The sequence below is a fragment of the Marmota marmota genome, unplaced genomic scaffold (assembly GCF_001458135.2).
Source record: "Marmota marmota marmota unplaced genomic scaffold, marMar, whole genome shotgun sequence".
In the NCBI taxonomy this organism is placed as follows: Eukaryota; Metazoa; Chordata; class Mammalia; order Rodentia; family Sciuridae; genus Marmota; species Marmota marmota.
This window is the reverse complement of record NW_026000005.1, coordinates 4122465-4140883: the sequence shown is the minus strand read 5'-3', so window position 1 is coordinate 4140883 and position 18419 is coordinate 4122465. Positions and strand designations below refer to the sequence as shown.

At 33.1% G+C, this 18419-nt stretch overlaps 1 protein-coding gene across 7 annotated transcripts in view; it reads left to right on the top strand.

Annotated features, from left to right (window-relative positions):
* Pde1a (phosphodiesterase 1A) overlaps nucleotides 1-18419 on the top strand; it is a 349265-nt gene that overhangs the window by 291897 nt on the left and 38949 nt on the right. For all 7 annotated transcript variants that reach the window (XM_048808123.1, XM_048808124.1, XM_048808122.1 and 4 more), the window contains 3 exons: nucleotides 4733-4858; nucleotides 7983-8084; nucleotides 8190-8310. In XM_048808123.1, coding sequence (XP_048664080.1) covers nucleotides 4733-4858; nucleotides 7983-8084; nucleotides 8190-8310 — 349 coding nt within the window. The remainder of the gene's footprint in view (nucleotides 1-4732; nucleotides 4859-7982; nucleotides 8085-8189; nucleotides 8311-18419) is intronic.

Below are 18419 nucleotides of genomic sequence, written 5' to 3'. Positions count from 1 at the left end.
TAGTGTTAGAAACAGAAAGAGAAATCATTCTATTGCCTGAGAGGACGCTTCTTTTATGTGGGATTAGTAATGAAGCTTTGTTTATATGGAAGACTGTTAGACACAGATCTTGAATAGATTGTTAGCAGCACATACTGAATTTATGTAGTTCTTTATTCTTTAAAAAATAAATATTATTGTGTATATATAAGATATACAGCAATATTTATGTAATACATATGGATAGTGAAACAGTCACTATTATGAAGTAACTTAACATACATATCACCTTGCATAGCAACCCACCTTTTTGTTTTATTTTGCTGGTAATTTTAGATATTTTTAATTTTGTCTTTTTAGGACAGTGGCAGGGGAAATGTTAGACTATAACTAGGATTCCACCCACCAAAAATGCCAGAAATGGTTTGTCTTGAGTAAGGCATTTTTCACTAGACAACAAGTGTTTCTAACAGAAAGGAGATGCACGCAAGGGACTGGGTGTTAGGGGAAATGGAAGCAAAGTTGCTATAGGGCTTAATTTGACTTTCCTCCAATATTTTTGCTGTTTACTTCCACTGTGTCAACTTAAATGAATGAGTTATCATTTTAAAATACTGAACATAGTGGTTCTGTGTGCATTGCATACCTGTAGGTGATATGGCAATCTAGGAAGGCAGAGGATGGAGAACCAAAGGCTACATTATATAGAACCGAGAATGCTTGGAATATTTTATGCTTTATGCTAGAACAACCAATTTATTAGAGTAACTTAAAGTAGTTTATTTGATGATCAAGTTACATGGAAATATAGGCAGGCAAAAAAATTAAAAACTTTCCTTGATGAATTCATCATTTTCAAAAATAATATGTCTATTATGAATTGGTGGAGAAATATACACTTCAAGTTTTGATGAAAAATGATTTTTCTTCTTAATTCAAAGTAAAATAATCTATAATATTCAGATTTAATCACAACATAGTAAGGGAGAAAAAACTAGATTCACAAATAGACCAAATGATTTTCGCACAGATCACCACTACCTACCCAAAATACTTTTAGTTCAAAGAAATGAGGGTGATAATCATTAAGATACAAAGGACGTAACAACCACTCTCTGCTAACGTGAGGTAATTTTTTTCTTGTGGCAGATTTAGATTATCTCATAGGTAATTGGATTATAAATTTAAAGGTAAAAGGTATAAATTTATTTAAACTATGGTAATTAAAAAGAAAATAAGAAACATGACCAAATAGGAATTAATCCAAGGTACTTAAGCCTCTCAACATTGAAAATTCAATTAATGTTTTCATTATATCAAGAACCAAAAAAGAAAAATCACATGATCACTTCAATAGATTCAGGAAAAGTATTTTTTACAAAATCCAACACTCATTTATGATTAAAACTCAGTAAACTAGGAATAGAGGGAAATTTCCTCAACTTGATAAAGAGTATTTCCTAAAGTGGTTACCAAGGGATGAGTTGACCAGTTACGTAGATGTTGGTAAAAAGATACAAAATTTAGTCAGAGAGGAAGAATATGCTCAAATGGTCTATTTTACATATTTACTTATTTATTAACTTATTTACTTAGTTATTGTGGTGCTAGAGATTGAACCCAAGGCCTGTGCATGATAAGCAAGTGCTTTACCACGGAGCTACATCACCAGCCCCTCCAGAGATCTACTGTATAATGTATAACATTACGGTTATAGTTTATAACAATGTACTGTATTCTTGAAAATTTCTAAGAGAGTAGATTTAGATTTTAAATATTTTCACCACAAAATTATATTTAAGGTAGTGTAGAATGGTAATTAATTCAATCCACCCATTCCACAATGTATACTGACTTCAAAACATCATGTTCTAAATTATAAACATATACAATTTTTACTGGTCAACTTAAAATGTAAACAAATAAATTAGGAAAAAAGTCCACCTGTGAAAAACCTGCAGCTAACATCATACTTAATGATAAGAAACTTGAAACTATCCTACTAAGATCAGCATCAAAACAGACTGGATCCTTTTCATCACTGACTTTTAACATCATCCTGCAAGTCCTGACTAAATCAATAAGACAAGAAAAGGGGAAAAGGAGATACTGATTAGAAAGAAAGAAATAACTATCTCTGTTTGCTGATGATATGATTGGCTATGTAGAAAATCTGAAAGAACCACAATAACAAAATGACAACAACAAAAAACAACTCTGGAATTAAAAGTGATTATAGTGGGGTTTCAGGACACAATGTTAATAGATTGTGATCCATTCTGAGTCAGTTGTTTACTTGTATGCCAGCAATGAACAAGTGGAATTTGAAATTGAAAAGCACAATAGCGTCTGTATTAGCACCCCCAAATTGAAGTAGTAGTTTTAAATCTCTCAGAGTACATAGAAGTTCTACATAAAGAAAACTCTAAAATTCTGATGGAAAAAAAAATGGAGAGAGAATCAATGTTCATGGATGGAGAGACTTAAAGATATGCTTTCTTCCCAATTTGATCTATAGATTCAATGCAATCCCAATTAAAATCTCAGGAAGTTATTGTGTGGATATTTTCAAAGTGATACTGAAGTTTGTAATGTAGAAGAAAAAGATCCAGAATAGCCAACATAATAATAAAGGGGAACAAAGTTGGAGGATTGACACCACCGGATGTCAAGACTTTCTACAAAGCTGCAGTAATCAAGACAGTATGGTATTAGTGATAGAATAGACAAATAGACAAATGGAATAGAATATAAAACCCCAGAATGCACCCATGAAAATTTAATAAGGACAGTACAATGGAGCAAAGATAACCTTTTCAATAAATGGTGCTAGGGAAACTAGACATTTGTGTGAAATATATAGATTCAGATACAGATATATATGTAGACATAGCCATAGGCAGACACTGACTGTTATAGTCTAAATGTGTCCCTTAGAATTCATGTGTTGGAAACTTAATCCTCAGTGCAACCATCTGGGAATGTGAAGCCTAATGGGAAATATTAGGTCATAAGGTTTTTTATCTTCATGAGTAGATTAATGCCATTATAAAAGGTTCTTGGGAGTGGGTTTGCTGTCTGGGCTGTCTGGTCTTCCACCACGTGATGCCTTCCACCATGTGATAATGCAGCAAGAACATATTCACCAGGTAACAACACCTTCATCTTGAACTTCCTGGCTATGAAAAATAAATTTCTTTAATAATTACTCATTCTCAAGCATTCTCTTATTGTAGCACAAAATGTACTAAGACACAGACTTTCTACCCTTTACAAAGGTTAACTTAGAAAGGATCATAGTCCTAAATGTAAACATAGAACAATAAAATTCCTGCAAGATAACATAGCAGCAAATCTAGATGAACTTGGGTTTAGTAATGACCTTAAAATACAACACCAAAGGCACAATTCATGGGAGAACTGATATGTTGGACTTCATTAAAAGTAAAAACTCATGGTCTGTCAGATACTGTTAAGAGAATAAAAAGACAAGCCAGAGGCTGGGAGAAAATATTTGCAAAAGATATATTTAATGAAGGACTATTATGCAAAATATACAAATATGTAAAACTCAACAATAAGAATATAAATAACTTGATTAAAACATGAGCCAAAGATTTTATCAGACATCTTGGAGAAGATCAACAACAAATAAGCATTTAAAAGATGCTCCCCATAATATACCTTCAAGAAATGCAAATTGAAACAACAATGAGATACCACTATACACCTATTAGACTGAAGCAAATCCAGAACACTGAAAACACCAAATGTTGGTGAAGTGGTGGAACCACAGGAACTTTTACTCATTGCTGGTGGGACACAAAATGGTGCAGCCATTTTGGAAGACAGTTTGACAGTTTCTTACAAAACTGAACCCACACTTGCCAAATGATCCAGGAGTTAACACTCCTTGGAATTTACCTAAAAAGTTAAAAACTGAATTCCACATCAAACCTTGAACACAGATGTTTATAGCAATTTTATTCAAATTGTCAAATCTTGGACACAACCAAGGTTTCCCTCAGTAGGTGATTAGCTAAATAAATGTGGTATCTCAGGAAAATGAACATGATTTGAAGCTTAAAAGAGAAGAGCTATCACCCTCTAAAAAGAAATGGAGGAAACATATATACATATTAGTAGTGAAAGGAGCTAATCTAACCAGACAATGTACTATATGATTCAAACTTTATAACATTTTGGAAAAGGCAAACCTACAGAGATAATAAAGAGATGAGTGTTTTCCAGGGGTTGGGAGCAGAGAAGGATGAATAGGTGAAATACAGATGGGTTTTAGGGCAATGAAACAACTCTATATGATACTAAAATGGTAGATATGAGTCATCATACCTTTCTTTAAACCAAAAAAATTTAGGAAATTAGGAGTGAATCACACACAAGATAAACTGTGATGATACTGATGATGTGTCAGTGCAAGTTCCTCAATTGGGTGATATTGATAATGGAGAAGGTCATATATGTGTGAAGGCAGAAGGTATGTGAGAAATCTTTGTAATTTCTGCAATTTTCCATGATCTTAAATCTGCTTTAAAAAATAAATGTATAATTCATTTTTATATATAATTTTTAAACAATACAGTTTTAAAAAATGGAAACAATATTTCTATAATTTTATGTGTTCAATTATGAGATGTTTGTTGGTGAGATGACTTGAAACTTGAGTATTTTTTATTAGACATCCATGAAGTATAAAGAAATCCTTTCCTGGGCATTTTCTTTTAATCCTTAGGTCAGATGTTGCCATTTTATATAATGATCGGTCTGTCCTCGAGAATCACCATGTGAGTGCTGCTTATCGACTTATGCAAGAGGAGGAAATGAATATCTTGATAAACTTATCTAAAGATGACTGGAGGTGAGTTTCAAAGGAAACCTAAAGGGAATTTAATGTCAGGAAAAGGATAAATTATGTGGTTTAAAGTGAAAAAAACCTCTGAAAATCAATGCCTTCCTCATATTGCAAACTCAGTTACTGTTGACTGGACGACTCTGAGAAGGATTTGTACCCGGAGGACTTTGTTCAGGAGTCAGGCTCTGTTTGATGGATCTGAAATATTTCCAGATCAATTCTTTACCTATACACATATGTAAGACCACACATCACACAATAAAGATGCATAATTGTGCATTTCAATGGAGCTCTGCTCAATTTGTGCTAATAAGTGGTCTTACATAAATTAAACATGTTAGCATCATATTTATTCTTTCTATATACATGATATAGTGACACTAGATTCCACGCAGGGAAAAATAATAAATCCAACCCTACTACTCCACATAACCTTTCTATCTTTTTATCCTTTGGTTGTTATCTTCCCTTTGTTTGATTACAGAAATTTCAGATCAACATAAATCTTTTACTGTATGTTCCTCATATTATGTTTATATATTTTTAAAAGCCCACATTTATCCATAATAAAGATCTTATTAAAAGTTAGTAAATGGATGGCAGAAGGCTCCCACTCAAATGTAAGTATCAAAGGATTTTGGTTTTTATTTTTGCTCTTACAATAAATTAAAGAGAAATGTAAAAAAAATAAAAGGTGTCGTGCCTGCTATTAAGAAAGGACTTTAAAACAAAAGCAAATCAGAAAAGTTAAATTTAAGGTTTCAAATGAGCCCTAGCCTCCTATGGCTACATTTTCAAATTTCCAAAGCTTTCTGTATTTTCTAGGTCAATTCCAGAAACATGGGCTCCATTTGCAGTTGTAGAAAATTCCATAAGGTGGGAAAGGAGAAACAGTGTTTGGGCATCCCATTCAGGCTTTTCATGCTATTCTGTAAAAAATTAGCCCAAGAGGACTCCAGCCTAAGAAGGCCAGGATTTAACTGTACAAGAATTTTAAAGTGACTACTGCTGGGTTATGTGGAGAACAGCTGGGCAAAGAGAAGCAGGCAAACCAGTTTCCTAAGATCCAAGAGAGAGAGAGATTAATTACAGCTAGTGTGTTAGGTTTTCCTCAGTGGTTTTCATTCTCAAAGCTAATATTGATATTAATTTTCATTCTTACTACCCCTTTGAGTTAATCTTCTTTCCCTCAAAGCTGACTCTTTTGCTCTTTCATTGTGATTTTATTTTCTATATTTTGCTCTTTACCATCTTCAATAATTGATAACTGATAATTTATTGTGATGATATCTGGTAAATTTGTCAACAACTTCTCAGACTCATGCTAATTAAATGTTTTACATGATTATTGTTAACAAATAGTATGTATATCATATGGACTATTGAATTTAATAGATTAAATACTTTCCAAAAACCCCCAAAGATTGATTTTTCTACCATAACCTTGATAACATTTTCCTGAGAATTAAAATATGGATATCTTCTTAAAGACCTATAGATTTTTGCTCTAAATGTCTATTTATTTCTTAAGGAAATTTTAGTAAGGTATAATCACACTAATTTAAATTTTGGGCAAAAATTCATAAATTAAGAAATACTTCCCTGGTGTGTTCTTTTGCCTGGTTTATTGACATAATACCAGGCATTTACTGATCACTTATCTGCAAAGCACAATACATTATTAGGCTCTGTACATTTCACAAAATTTTAGTCTTATTTTTCTTAGTGAATATAAATGTTTTGTTCAGTTGCTATTCTAATATGATCTTGTCACAAAATCAGAGAAAAAAAAATGTAATTGAGAATAGTTTTAGAAACTACCTTCAATGGCTTATTTTCAGTTTGTATTTCAGTAAAGTATTCTAAGCAAGCTGTTCAATATTATAAATAATAGCAGAATATTGATTTCTACCTCTGAAAATCTGATTGAATGGAGTACCCACAATTTATACCAACAAATCCAATATGTGGTTGCTTTTGAAAATACATCATCCAACAATACCATCTTTAGTTAAAATATCTCTGATGCAAGATCATAATTCAGATTTACTCCATACCTTGATTTAGCCTATTCTGCTGGCCACACCAAAGAGTGAAAACAAAATATGGTTTTCTATATAAGTGACTTTTAACCTAACTCTACAGAGCAAACAAAGAATTGTGGATCATGCAAGACTTTGCAGGAGTGGCTCATTCCTCACTTACTGTGAGAATGAGTTTTTCATGAACAGGCTTTGTGATATGGTCACTGTATGGGTCACCATCTTGGCTGAACATTTCAACAGTGCCAACTGCTCTACATTATTGAAAATCAGGTCCCAAAATCTTAAACAGAATTTTGACCTACTTTCACATCTTGACCTCTTTGGAGTTCTTCTGATGGGAAGTTGGCACAGTAGTCAGGAAGTGGTCCAGGTGCCAGCTTTGGGAGTGAGAACCAGGTTGCATCCTTTATCAGCCATCTACTAAACAAATGGCTCAAGCTCTTCCAATGGAAAATACTGATACTCCCTCAAAGGTATGAGGATTAAATGTCTTAATGTACCTACAAAGCAACTGCAACATGGCTTTATGTCAATGCCTGGACTGAATAAATATGGATAAGTAATATTGCTTTTATTAATAGTAGTAATTTTAAAAAGATGCAAAACAAGGAAGCAACAGAGAGTGTCTTGAGAATCCATGCCCCTCTCTCCCGTCTCTTCCCTAACACATTGAAACTATCAGTTGGATTTAGAATGGTCTCAAGCCCCACTGAGCTACATGTTTTACTTCTAAAGCATTCAAAAATTATATTTAAATCAGTGTCTCGTTAAAATAGCCAAAGATTCTTTTGGATAGAAAAATAAGACTTTAGAAATTATAAGTTGTGAAGAAGGCTGTGAGGTGAGAAGGAGAGGCATATCACACTATTATTCATACATCATTCTGCTACTAACTTCTTAAATCCCTGAGAATCAATAGGCAAAAATAATGTTGAACCTTTGTGAGCACTTTTATATTTAAAGAGCAGCAACTTTTGTGCTCATATCCACTAGGCAAATATATGATTAGTAATACTTATGGAAAGGTTCTATACCAGACCAATAAATGGCCAATTGAAACTATTATTCTTTTGATGCCTCTGCAGGGATCTTCGGAACTTAGTGATCGAAATGGTTTTATCCACCGATATGTCAGGTCACTTCCAGCAAATTAAAAATATAAGAAGCAGTTTGCAGCAGCCCGAAGGGTAGGTTATTTTCTTTTGTCACATTAAAGTACCATGAACTTGGACTCAGAAAAGATTAACTGGTTGCTTTGTTCTGATAATTTGAGCATGTCCTTTCTTTGACAGAATTGACAGAGCCAAAACCATGTCCCTGATTCTCCATGCAGCAGACATCAGTCACCCAGCCAAATCCTGGAAGCTGCACTACAAGTGGACCATGGCCCTAATGGAGGAATTTTTCCTGCAGGTGCCTTTTTTCATACTCTTTGCAAATAATTTTGGAAATAGTGACTGTGCATTTTTAACATACACCTTCTCTACAGAATCCAGAGCTTGTGACTAAGTATCATCAATTGGCATAACACTTTCTTGTGGATTTTCAAAAATTTTATTAATCTTTTAGATAAGTATGTTAAATAATCCTGTGTAGTATAATACATCTTTTAAAGAGAGTCAAGTCTTGGATCTCAGGTGCCAGGCTTGGGAAGGAAAGAAACAAACAGATTATAATTGGTATCTGCTGTTAAGAGAGAAGTGCCAGGACAGAGAGCAAACAGCTTTCTTAGTGGAAGGGCAAAGGGAGGATTTATACCACTTCTTTATATATCTTGTTGGCTAGAATTTAGTCATATGTGCCTAGCTGCAGCAGAGGAAGAGAAATACAGTTTTTAGCTGTGTGGACAAATGCCTATCTAAAAAAAAAAATATATATATATATATATTATGTGAGAAGGCTGGAGATAGAGGATGGCTGGTATTCTCTGCTACAAGTATTTACATTTTACATTTACATGTCTCTTTTCTGTCCATCATTCCTGTATGTCCCCTTTAGCACATAAAATACAATGTGATGCTAACCACTCAAAGTCAACCTCAAATCCTACAAGTTAAAGGCTCAGTCTTCTACAAGACTGGTCTACTTCAGATGCTAGCCACAAGTGGGGCTATAGGACACCAGCTCTTCTGACCAGCCAGTTCTAAGTTCAGTGTCTCTTGCAACCCATTTTATACTTGATAATTCGTTAGAATAGCTCATGGACTGAAGAAAAGATCTAATCTTAAAATTGCAGGATACAACTCAATAATAGTCAAATAAAGTAGTGTTTAGAGAAAGGTCTGGGAGTGTCCCAGTCATGGAGCATACATGTAGTCGACAGATGGATTAAACTGTGCCATCCCCTTATCAGTGTGTTAACTAATCAGGAAGCTCCACTGAGTTTCAGTATCCAGAATACTTATCAGGGTTTCATTATATAGCATGATTGATTGAATCATTGTCCATGTGCCCCTTCCCCCACCAGAAGATCACAATGACTCAAAGTTCCAACTCCTTAATCATTTGGTTGCTCTTTTTGGTGATCAGCCCTCATCCTGAAGCTAACCACAGGGTCCATCATGAGTTGTCTTCATGAACATAACAAAGAGTCACCTGTCATTCAGTAAACTCCATAGGTTTTTGAAGCTCTGTTCCAGAAACCAGAAATGAAGACCAGTTGTTATATTCTTTATGATACCATAGCTCTGTTTAGAAAAGCTCTTTTATTTCTGTATTTTCAAATTATTTTATTCTCAGCATAGTTCTTTACTTAGAATGTTTATTCATCGATTGAATATTTATTCTGAAGATATAAATACCAAATTATTGCTATACTTGAATGACTGTTTTCTGTCTCCCATTGTTGATAGCTATGTTTTATTTGAAATAGCACTGAATAGTCCTAGATAAAATTACTGAGTGACCACACCAAATTCAAATATTTTTATATTAAAAACAACTTGAGAAAAATATTTTAATATTTTATGCACATAAAAAATAGAATAAATGTTAAAATACACCACATCCTAAAAGGCAACTGCCTGCTATGGTCAATAAAAAATTATAATTTTTGTATACTCAACCAATCATTAATCATAAAATGATAAATCTAAAGAGACCTTAGAGAGCTTAAAATTATCTTTCTAATAAGAGATGAAAACATGAAGAGATAAAATGATTTTGGTCAGGTTAATAAGAAAATTTTAAATATTTAAAATCAAATAGTCATGAAAACAAAAAGGGAAAAGTTGTTGAATGAAACTAAAACAGTGCATAGAGGAAATTTTAAACCATTAAATGCTTTCCATATTAGAAAAAAAGATACTTTGTGAAGCTAGAAAAACTTAAGAAAATTGGACCAAAATAAATTGATGGAAGGAGATAATAAATATAAAAGCAAAAATCAATAAAATAGACCAAAGAAAAATAATAATAAAAAGAATCATAAAGATAAGTGTTGATTTTTCTGAAAAAGTAATAAAATTACTTGTAAGTTCAAAAAGAGAAAAAAATTATAAAGGAAGAGGAAATATTACTATATATCTTACATATGTCAAAGAGATAAGAAATATTATGCACAATCTATGCGAATAAAATTGACAACATAGATAAAATTGTCAAATTCTTTGAAAGATATAAATTACTAAAACAGACATAAGAAAAATTATAATCTGAATATTCATTTATCTATTTTTAAAAATTGAATTTATAATGTAACTCTTCACATGAATAAAACCCCAGGCTCAGATGACTTTCATTCTTAATTCTGATTTCCATTAGCAGTACTCAATTCAGGTAAAAGATGGTAAATTATCAAACATTTCAGGGAGAAATAAGGCCTGTCTTACACAATTTTTTTCATGACAGAGAAAAAAGGGAAAATTGGCAGCATAACCCCTAAGAAAACCTGAAAAAGACTTCAAATAAAGAAAATTACACCCCCAATCATGTCATGAAACTAGATAGAAAAGTCCTTAAAATATTAACAAATACAATTCAGCAATGTAGTAAATGAGCACATATCATGACTTGAGTAAGTTGAATATTCAAAAATCAGTTAAAATGATTCACCATCTTAAAAGAAAAAAAGGAAAAACAATTATATCATTCTTAAAGGCACAGGATGCCTTTGACAAAATTCAACAAACATTAATTATAAAAACTTTCAGCAAACAAGAAATAGGAAACCTTAATGTAACACTTCCTGGTGAGATATTGAACATTTTTATACTAAGATCAAGATATCTACTCTAAACACTTCTATTCAATATTGCATTTGAAGTTCTAGCTAGTGCAATAAGGCGCTAAAAGAAAATAAATAGATTGGATTAAAATAAGCAAAATTTGCAGAAACATGAGCATGTGCATGAAACACTTTTAGAAATTTACAAAAGCTACTGGAATTAACAAATGAGTTCATCAGAATCATAGAATCAGTTGTAGTAAATGAGAGTAGCAAGTTGAAAATGAAATTTAAAAAGTGATATTTTGAGAGCATAAGATAATAAAATACTTGAGAATACATTTAATTAAATGCATGTAAAACCCCTATGAAGAAAACCACAAAATATTGTTGAGAGAAAAACTTTAAAGACCTATATAAATGGAGAGAGTTTCCACATTAATGGATTGAAAGTCTCAATATTGCTAAGATGTCAGTTCTTCCAGAATTGATTAATATATTTAGTATAATCCTTATAAAAAATTGAAACAGGCTTCTTGGTAGAAACTGAAAAGTTGACCCTAAAATCTAAATGGAAATAACCAAAACAATTTTGAAAGAGACTAAGAAAGTTGGGGAACTCATGCTTCCTTATTACATAACTTAGTAAACAGCTACAGTGATCAAAACAGTGTATTATTGGCATAGGGATAGGGAAATATGTCAATCAAATAGAAAAGTGATTCCAGAAGTAGAACCATACATATGTGATTTTCTACAACGGCAGCAAAACAACTAAATGAGGAAAGGAAGTCTTTTTACAAATGGAAATGAAACAACAGTTATAAAAGTGTGGGAGAGAAGGAAACTTGTCTTCTACCTACACCTACACAAATAATAAATCAAGATGGACCATGCGTAAACACAGAACAGAACCCAGAACTATAAACACTTGGAGAAAAATGCAGAAGAATATCTCTCTAATCTAGGGGGAAGGCCAATATTTTTTAGAAAAGCCACACAAAGTATTATCCAAAGAGAAAAATGGTCAAGCAGACAAAAGCAGAACTTAATATTTCTGCTCTTCCAAAAATACCATTATGAAAAGATAGACCATAGAGAAAATATTTGAGCTCTAAGCATCTTTCTAGGAACTTGTTTTGAGTCTACATAAAAATTCTAACAAATCAATAATAAAAAGGAAAATCATGGCAATTTGAACAGATATTTCATAAAAGAAAATATACTTGTGGATAAAATGTACAGACAAGTATGCTTATTGTCTTTATTTATTGGGGAATTGCAAATGAAAACCACAATGAGATACTACATCTACACCAGAACAACTGGAGTTTTATTTTATGTTATCAATAACGTGGTAAAAATGGAAGTGTCACATATCACTGGTGGGAGTATAAATCATTCCAGTCACCACGGAAAAATATTGATTTGTAACATCTACTAAAGTTAGACTTAATATTGCTTATGTCCCAACATTGCCACCCCTTTTGTGTATAATCCAGATGAATTAGCATCCTTGTTCACCAAATGTCTTACAGAGGAATAATAAAAGCAGTTGTATTTATAAAAGCTTGATGCTAGAAACAATCCAAATGTCCATCAGAAATACAAATGAATTAAATAAATTATAGTATAGCCATAAATGGATTATCATGCAACAATAAAAAAAGACTAATGATAACAAACAGTAATAAACCTTAATATCATTTATGTGAAGTTCAAAAATGGCAGTTAACCTATGGTTATACAAATCAGAATAGTGGGTACCTACATGGGGTAGGATTCCCTGGGAGAGGTTAAGGCAACTTTCTGGGGGTAATGGAAATGCTCTGTATCTTGACTGAGTGTTACACAGGGTGTTTATACAATTATACAATTCAGATTTGCACATAGAGTATTTTTTTCAATTTAAAAAAGTCTATCATAATAAAAGTTCCTCATCAATTACTTAATTTTTTAAAGTCCTAAAAAAATTTCCAATAATATCATGACTGCATCATCCTTTGTTTTACTGATTGCCAAACTAAGAATACCTGACAGAGTAATGAGAGTAATGAATTCAGTGAAATTGACTTGAGATGTTTTTTAAGTTCACCACCCTGTTCTTGAATGTTACAGAAAGGTAACTAATAGCAATAACGAAGATTTCAGTCAGCAGTGATTATTTACATCTGAATTTAGGGGTAGAGAGAATTGCTCCATAGGGCTACTCAGCTCCTATGTGCGTGGTACCCTGTGACTCAGATGTCTATTAGAGATTAAATCACAGGCAACATAAAGGTTAAATCTTGGAATAGGTAGAGCACTGTGACACTCGGGATGCTATTTGTGATCTGCATTTTTCACATGGTGTTACTAGAGTAAGGAGGTGTCGACTTTTTTTTTTTTGCGGCTTGTTTTTTTAACAGGACATTGGTGGGCGATGACAGGCATTCATGAATCCCCAAAATGTTCAGAAATGGGTAGTCCTTGCCTGAATGACCTTAACACTTAAGGTAAAACACATAACTCAACGCAGAGTAACACATTCATGTTAATATGGACGATTATAGCATCGATTATAGCATCAAGCTATCTCTACTAACATAGCCTTATCTCTTCCAAAATGAAAATCAACCAATTCATCATAACTGATTTAGGACTTGATCGTTAAAAAATGGAGTCCCCCCCACCCATCTTCTTTTCTTCTTTATTGGGGATTCAACCCAGAGGCACTCTACCACCAAGTTACCCAAGGCTTTTTTATTTTTGATTTTGATACAGGATCTCACTAAATTGCCTAGGCTTGTCTTGAACTTGCCATCCTCTTGTCTCAGCCTTCCAAGAAGCTAGGATGACAAGCATGTGCTACTGCATCCAGCTGGATAATGGAATCTTTTATTGAAATATCACTTCTCACTTTCTGCATTTTTTAAATTGAATGACTTTCAAATCCCCTTCAGAAATACATGGAGCAAAATAGGAAAATGTGGAGTTAAAGGTCAACATGAATTTGTAGTGTTAACAAATATGTTTTTCAAGCAAAACCAGTTTATCTCTAAGAGACTTACATTACCATATGATAATAACTCCAACAGGTAAAAAGTTTTCTTGCATTCAACCAAATAAATCTCATAGTGCCCTTACTTATTCTTAGCCATACTATGCACTTTAGCCCTTTGGAGTTGAGTATAGATATGGTTCCACTTCCTTGGTATTTGCATTTCTATGAATGTATTTGACTTACACTATTAAGCTGAATTTGTGTTTCTATACTGATGGGCAGGACTGCAATGATTCTGGCATGCATTTTCTTTTTGCTCATCCTCACATAACCATCTGTGAAGCGACCACTTTGTCAAATCCACAGCATTGATAGACACCTTCTTGCTATGTATCTAGTCAAGCTAACTAGGGTTTCTCATTTTGAACAGTGTTAAAAGCATTTTAATGATGTAACCTTAAATGGTATTCCTTCATTCTTTCAGAATACACTAAGAATTTAAATGCCATGTCTTCTGAGGCACTGGCTGTGCTAGAGTTTTGAGACCCATCAAAGGATGTCTGTCCAGAAATCATCACAACCCTTAGCTGCAGATTATAATATTTTATATTTCTTGCTTTTTGCTTTGTTTTCATGGTGCTGGAGATTGAACCCAGAGCTTCAAGCATTCTAGGCCAGCACAGTACCATTGAACTATATCTCCAGTCCCTTGTTAAAGAAAATATTTTACATATTTTTTTGTGTGTATTAGTCAAACATGATAAAACCAATAATGCAAAATAGAGAGATAATTGTAGAAAAGCTCAAGTGTAAGCTCTAGCTTTCCCTCTTTGCAGCAGTGATGTGGAGGGATCATCACCTTTTTACCTATGTGTATCTTCTTACCTAAACCCATTCTGCCTCCAACTCAGGATGACTGTAAAAAGCACAGTGATAGAAGGCATCTAAGTGAGCGTCATACACTATAAACCACAACATGGATATGAAGAATTGGTAGTATTTGTTATTCTCTAACTCAGTTTTAAGTTTTACATTTTCTCAAAGTAAAGTTACTAGAAAACATCAATTATGAAGTATCTTGTTATTGATAGTTACTTAAAGGTGAACTTTTAGGTATCCTTTGCCCAAATCCCTTAAAGCTCAGCTTTAGGTAACTATCAACTAACAGAATTTTGATTCACAGCATAATCACAAGACTTAAAAAGTAGCTAATAAGCTATTCTCTTTCCTTCTGCAGAATAAAGCATTAGACTTGGAATTCCTTCAGTAGATTTTGAACAAAATTAAACGTGATCATGATGATCTACCCAGCTCATTTTTCTAAATTGGACTTCCGTAGACACGAAGAACTTTTAAAACCGTGTGTTTCTGAAGGACAAGTCAGTGTAGACCAAGCTATTTACATCATCTCTATAAATCCCATCAATATTACCCCTATCTTTGGTGTAACTTCTTCAGATTTTCCCTCTAAAGTCAATGGAAGTTAGCTAGAGGAAATCAGGATTGTTTTCAGAATTACAGACCTGAGAAACACTTATTTCTGATTCTTGATTAAGCAACTGGTAGTAAGGAAAAGAGGTCCTCATTGCCAAAGCATGTTCACAACAAGCCTGTGACATTCATAAATACAGAGCACCCCCTCTGAGTGTTCAACAGATCCACACAGTTGCCTCTGCCCTCTGGCTATAATGGTGCATTTGAACTAAGACCAACAAGACGAAGGGAGGTGCCAAAGAATAACCCCCAGTACAGGCAGATGGTTTTTGATCCTTTTTCTCTTTTTGAGTACACATCTAGATTGACATAATAAAAACACATTAAAAAAATAGTGACTTCCATGGAAATTTGTTTGTATTTTATACTTAGTTCCACATAACTAAATGAAGTATCCCATTCTTCAACTAGTTATTTTGTGAAACATGAGGGGAAATCTATATTAGTGCAAAATATAATTTATGAATAAATGCTACCTTGTCAAGGAGAAAAATGATGTGAAAATTACATTATTTGGAAGGAAAGGTCAAGATTGTGATTCACCCTAAATTATATACAGTTAAGCCCCTTAATTTTGTTCAATGTTGCTAGAATATGAAGTGTGTTATTTCAAAATAAATTGTATTTCCTAGTAATAAAAAAATAATCAGTCTATTCTTGGCCAATGATCTGATCTTGTATAGATACAATCCTCAGTATTGCATAAGTGTAAAGAACTGTAGCTGTGAGCCAGGATAATAACTTAAAATGTAAAAATCAAATATGCTAGTTTCAAGAAGCATGAAAGTGCTATAAACATCAGTTATACAGGGAGTTATAATGTTCTATAAATATTTATAATACTCACAAAAATGCAGTTATTCCAAATCATAAATTTTACTGAAAGTGAGTATGTTTGTTGCTATAATCATTAAACATTTTAACAGTTTTGGTGGCTTTCTGAGAACTTAGAAGGATCCATTTTTAGAAGGAGTGAGGGAAGGTAATTAGGTAAGCTCTTCAAAGAGGGCGAAATTAGAGCATCATCCTCCCATAGCGACCAATTAAATTTGCTTGAACTAGTGTTCTCTCAGATTCTACCCTTCTCAAAGCCTGTGGTAGGGGCTTCTTGAATATTTGTTGTTGATATCGTTTTTATCACTAAAACTTAGATTGCAGTGCATGAAGTTTCTCAATTTCTGTATTTCACCCTCAATTATCTTCTTCATTTATTTAAAACTATAGAAATTGTTTTGGCTTCGGAGAAATGCATGGGGGGATGTGCTCTTCATTCACTGGATTTGACACTTTGTTCAGCTGTCAGAGCCTTTTACACTGTTAAGAAAGCATAAAAACAATTTAGCTCTTTGTCATCACCTTTCATAGAAAAAACCCTCACAAATCTCCAGGGAAATTTCGGAGACAGGTATAAGCACTAGACTATGCACGTCAGTGTTCCTAGTTTGATGGGGCCACCTTGCCACCTCCTCACCTGCAGGTTTATCGCCCAGAACACAGTGCTGAACCCAGGGGCAGCACTGAGTGCACCAGTTCATCAGTTGAGTTTAGTGCTTCTGCAACCATGTGCACACCAGAAACATGTTAAGATATTAAAACGTGTATTTTTGGCTTTATGGAGGCATTACCCTTAAATGAAAACATAAACTCCAAGTAAAATATAAATTGTTGTTTGGTTTAATACCTATTGCTTTGACCCCCTGATTTTATCCTGATGAAAAGTATATATTCTTTATCAAGGGATGGAATAAAGAAAACTATAAAGTTGATCAAATATATACAAAGAATATAACTTTTCCTTTAAATATTTTTCACTTTACCCTTGGAAGTACCCACTTGTCCTATTGGGTTTCTAGTTCCTTCATAGTCTGGCTATAGGACCCCCTACTAACTTTGTATTCATGGCCTTTATTCATCCCAAAGAATAAATAACACTTTGAAATATTTATAAATAAATTGAATAATTAATGTACTTCAGCATTTAATGAGCTTTAGCAGTGGAAATTTGATATTCTAAATTAGCTGTAGGGTACTAGAAGAAAATAGGACACTAAATCTTCACTCCAGCTATCAGAATGTCCACCTGTATATATCTGTAAATGCCTAAGTCATATATGTAAATGTTGTCACCCAATAATCTATAAAATTAGCTCATGAATTTGGGGACTACCAAAGAACCATGTAGTATTAAAATAAATCTATTAAATTTGTATTCTTAAAATACCAGAGAGTAGCATTTTGACCAATAAAAACCAGTTAAATGAAACTTAACTGCATTTAATAAATAAAACCATATAATTAATCAATCAATAAAAGGCAATTAGATCTACATATGCCAAATAAAATCTTTAATACTAACTTTCCTATGAAGTCTGTCAGTAGTCTTATTTACATTTAACAATATTATTATTATTTATATTTTAATATAAAGTATTAATGGTATTGTTATTCAACGATAAACTGTTTTTCTTATACCTTATTATTATCATGTTAAAAATAATTGCATATTAGTTTTCAAATCTATACCTTATCCAGATTCTCTGGTTTCCTGTAGCAAAACCAACAGATTCATTTTCATTCAGATTGGTGGACCAAGAACCATCCTCTAATCATCCAAGGTCACCCCTCACACTGCTGACAAATTATTGTTTCAAAAGTTGAATTCTTTGTCATGTCAATTTCATGCTGGAAAAAGGGGGGGGGAAGCCAATCCCTCTGCATTACATGCTAAATTCAGTACAATGGGTCCCCCCCTGTTTTAAAACAATCTAGGATATGCATTAGACTTCATGGACATCTTTAATTAACATAGCTGCACATTGTTGCTATTATGAATTATGATTCTTTGCTAAATTTAATGACTATTCACTAAATGTTAGGCAC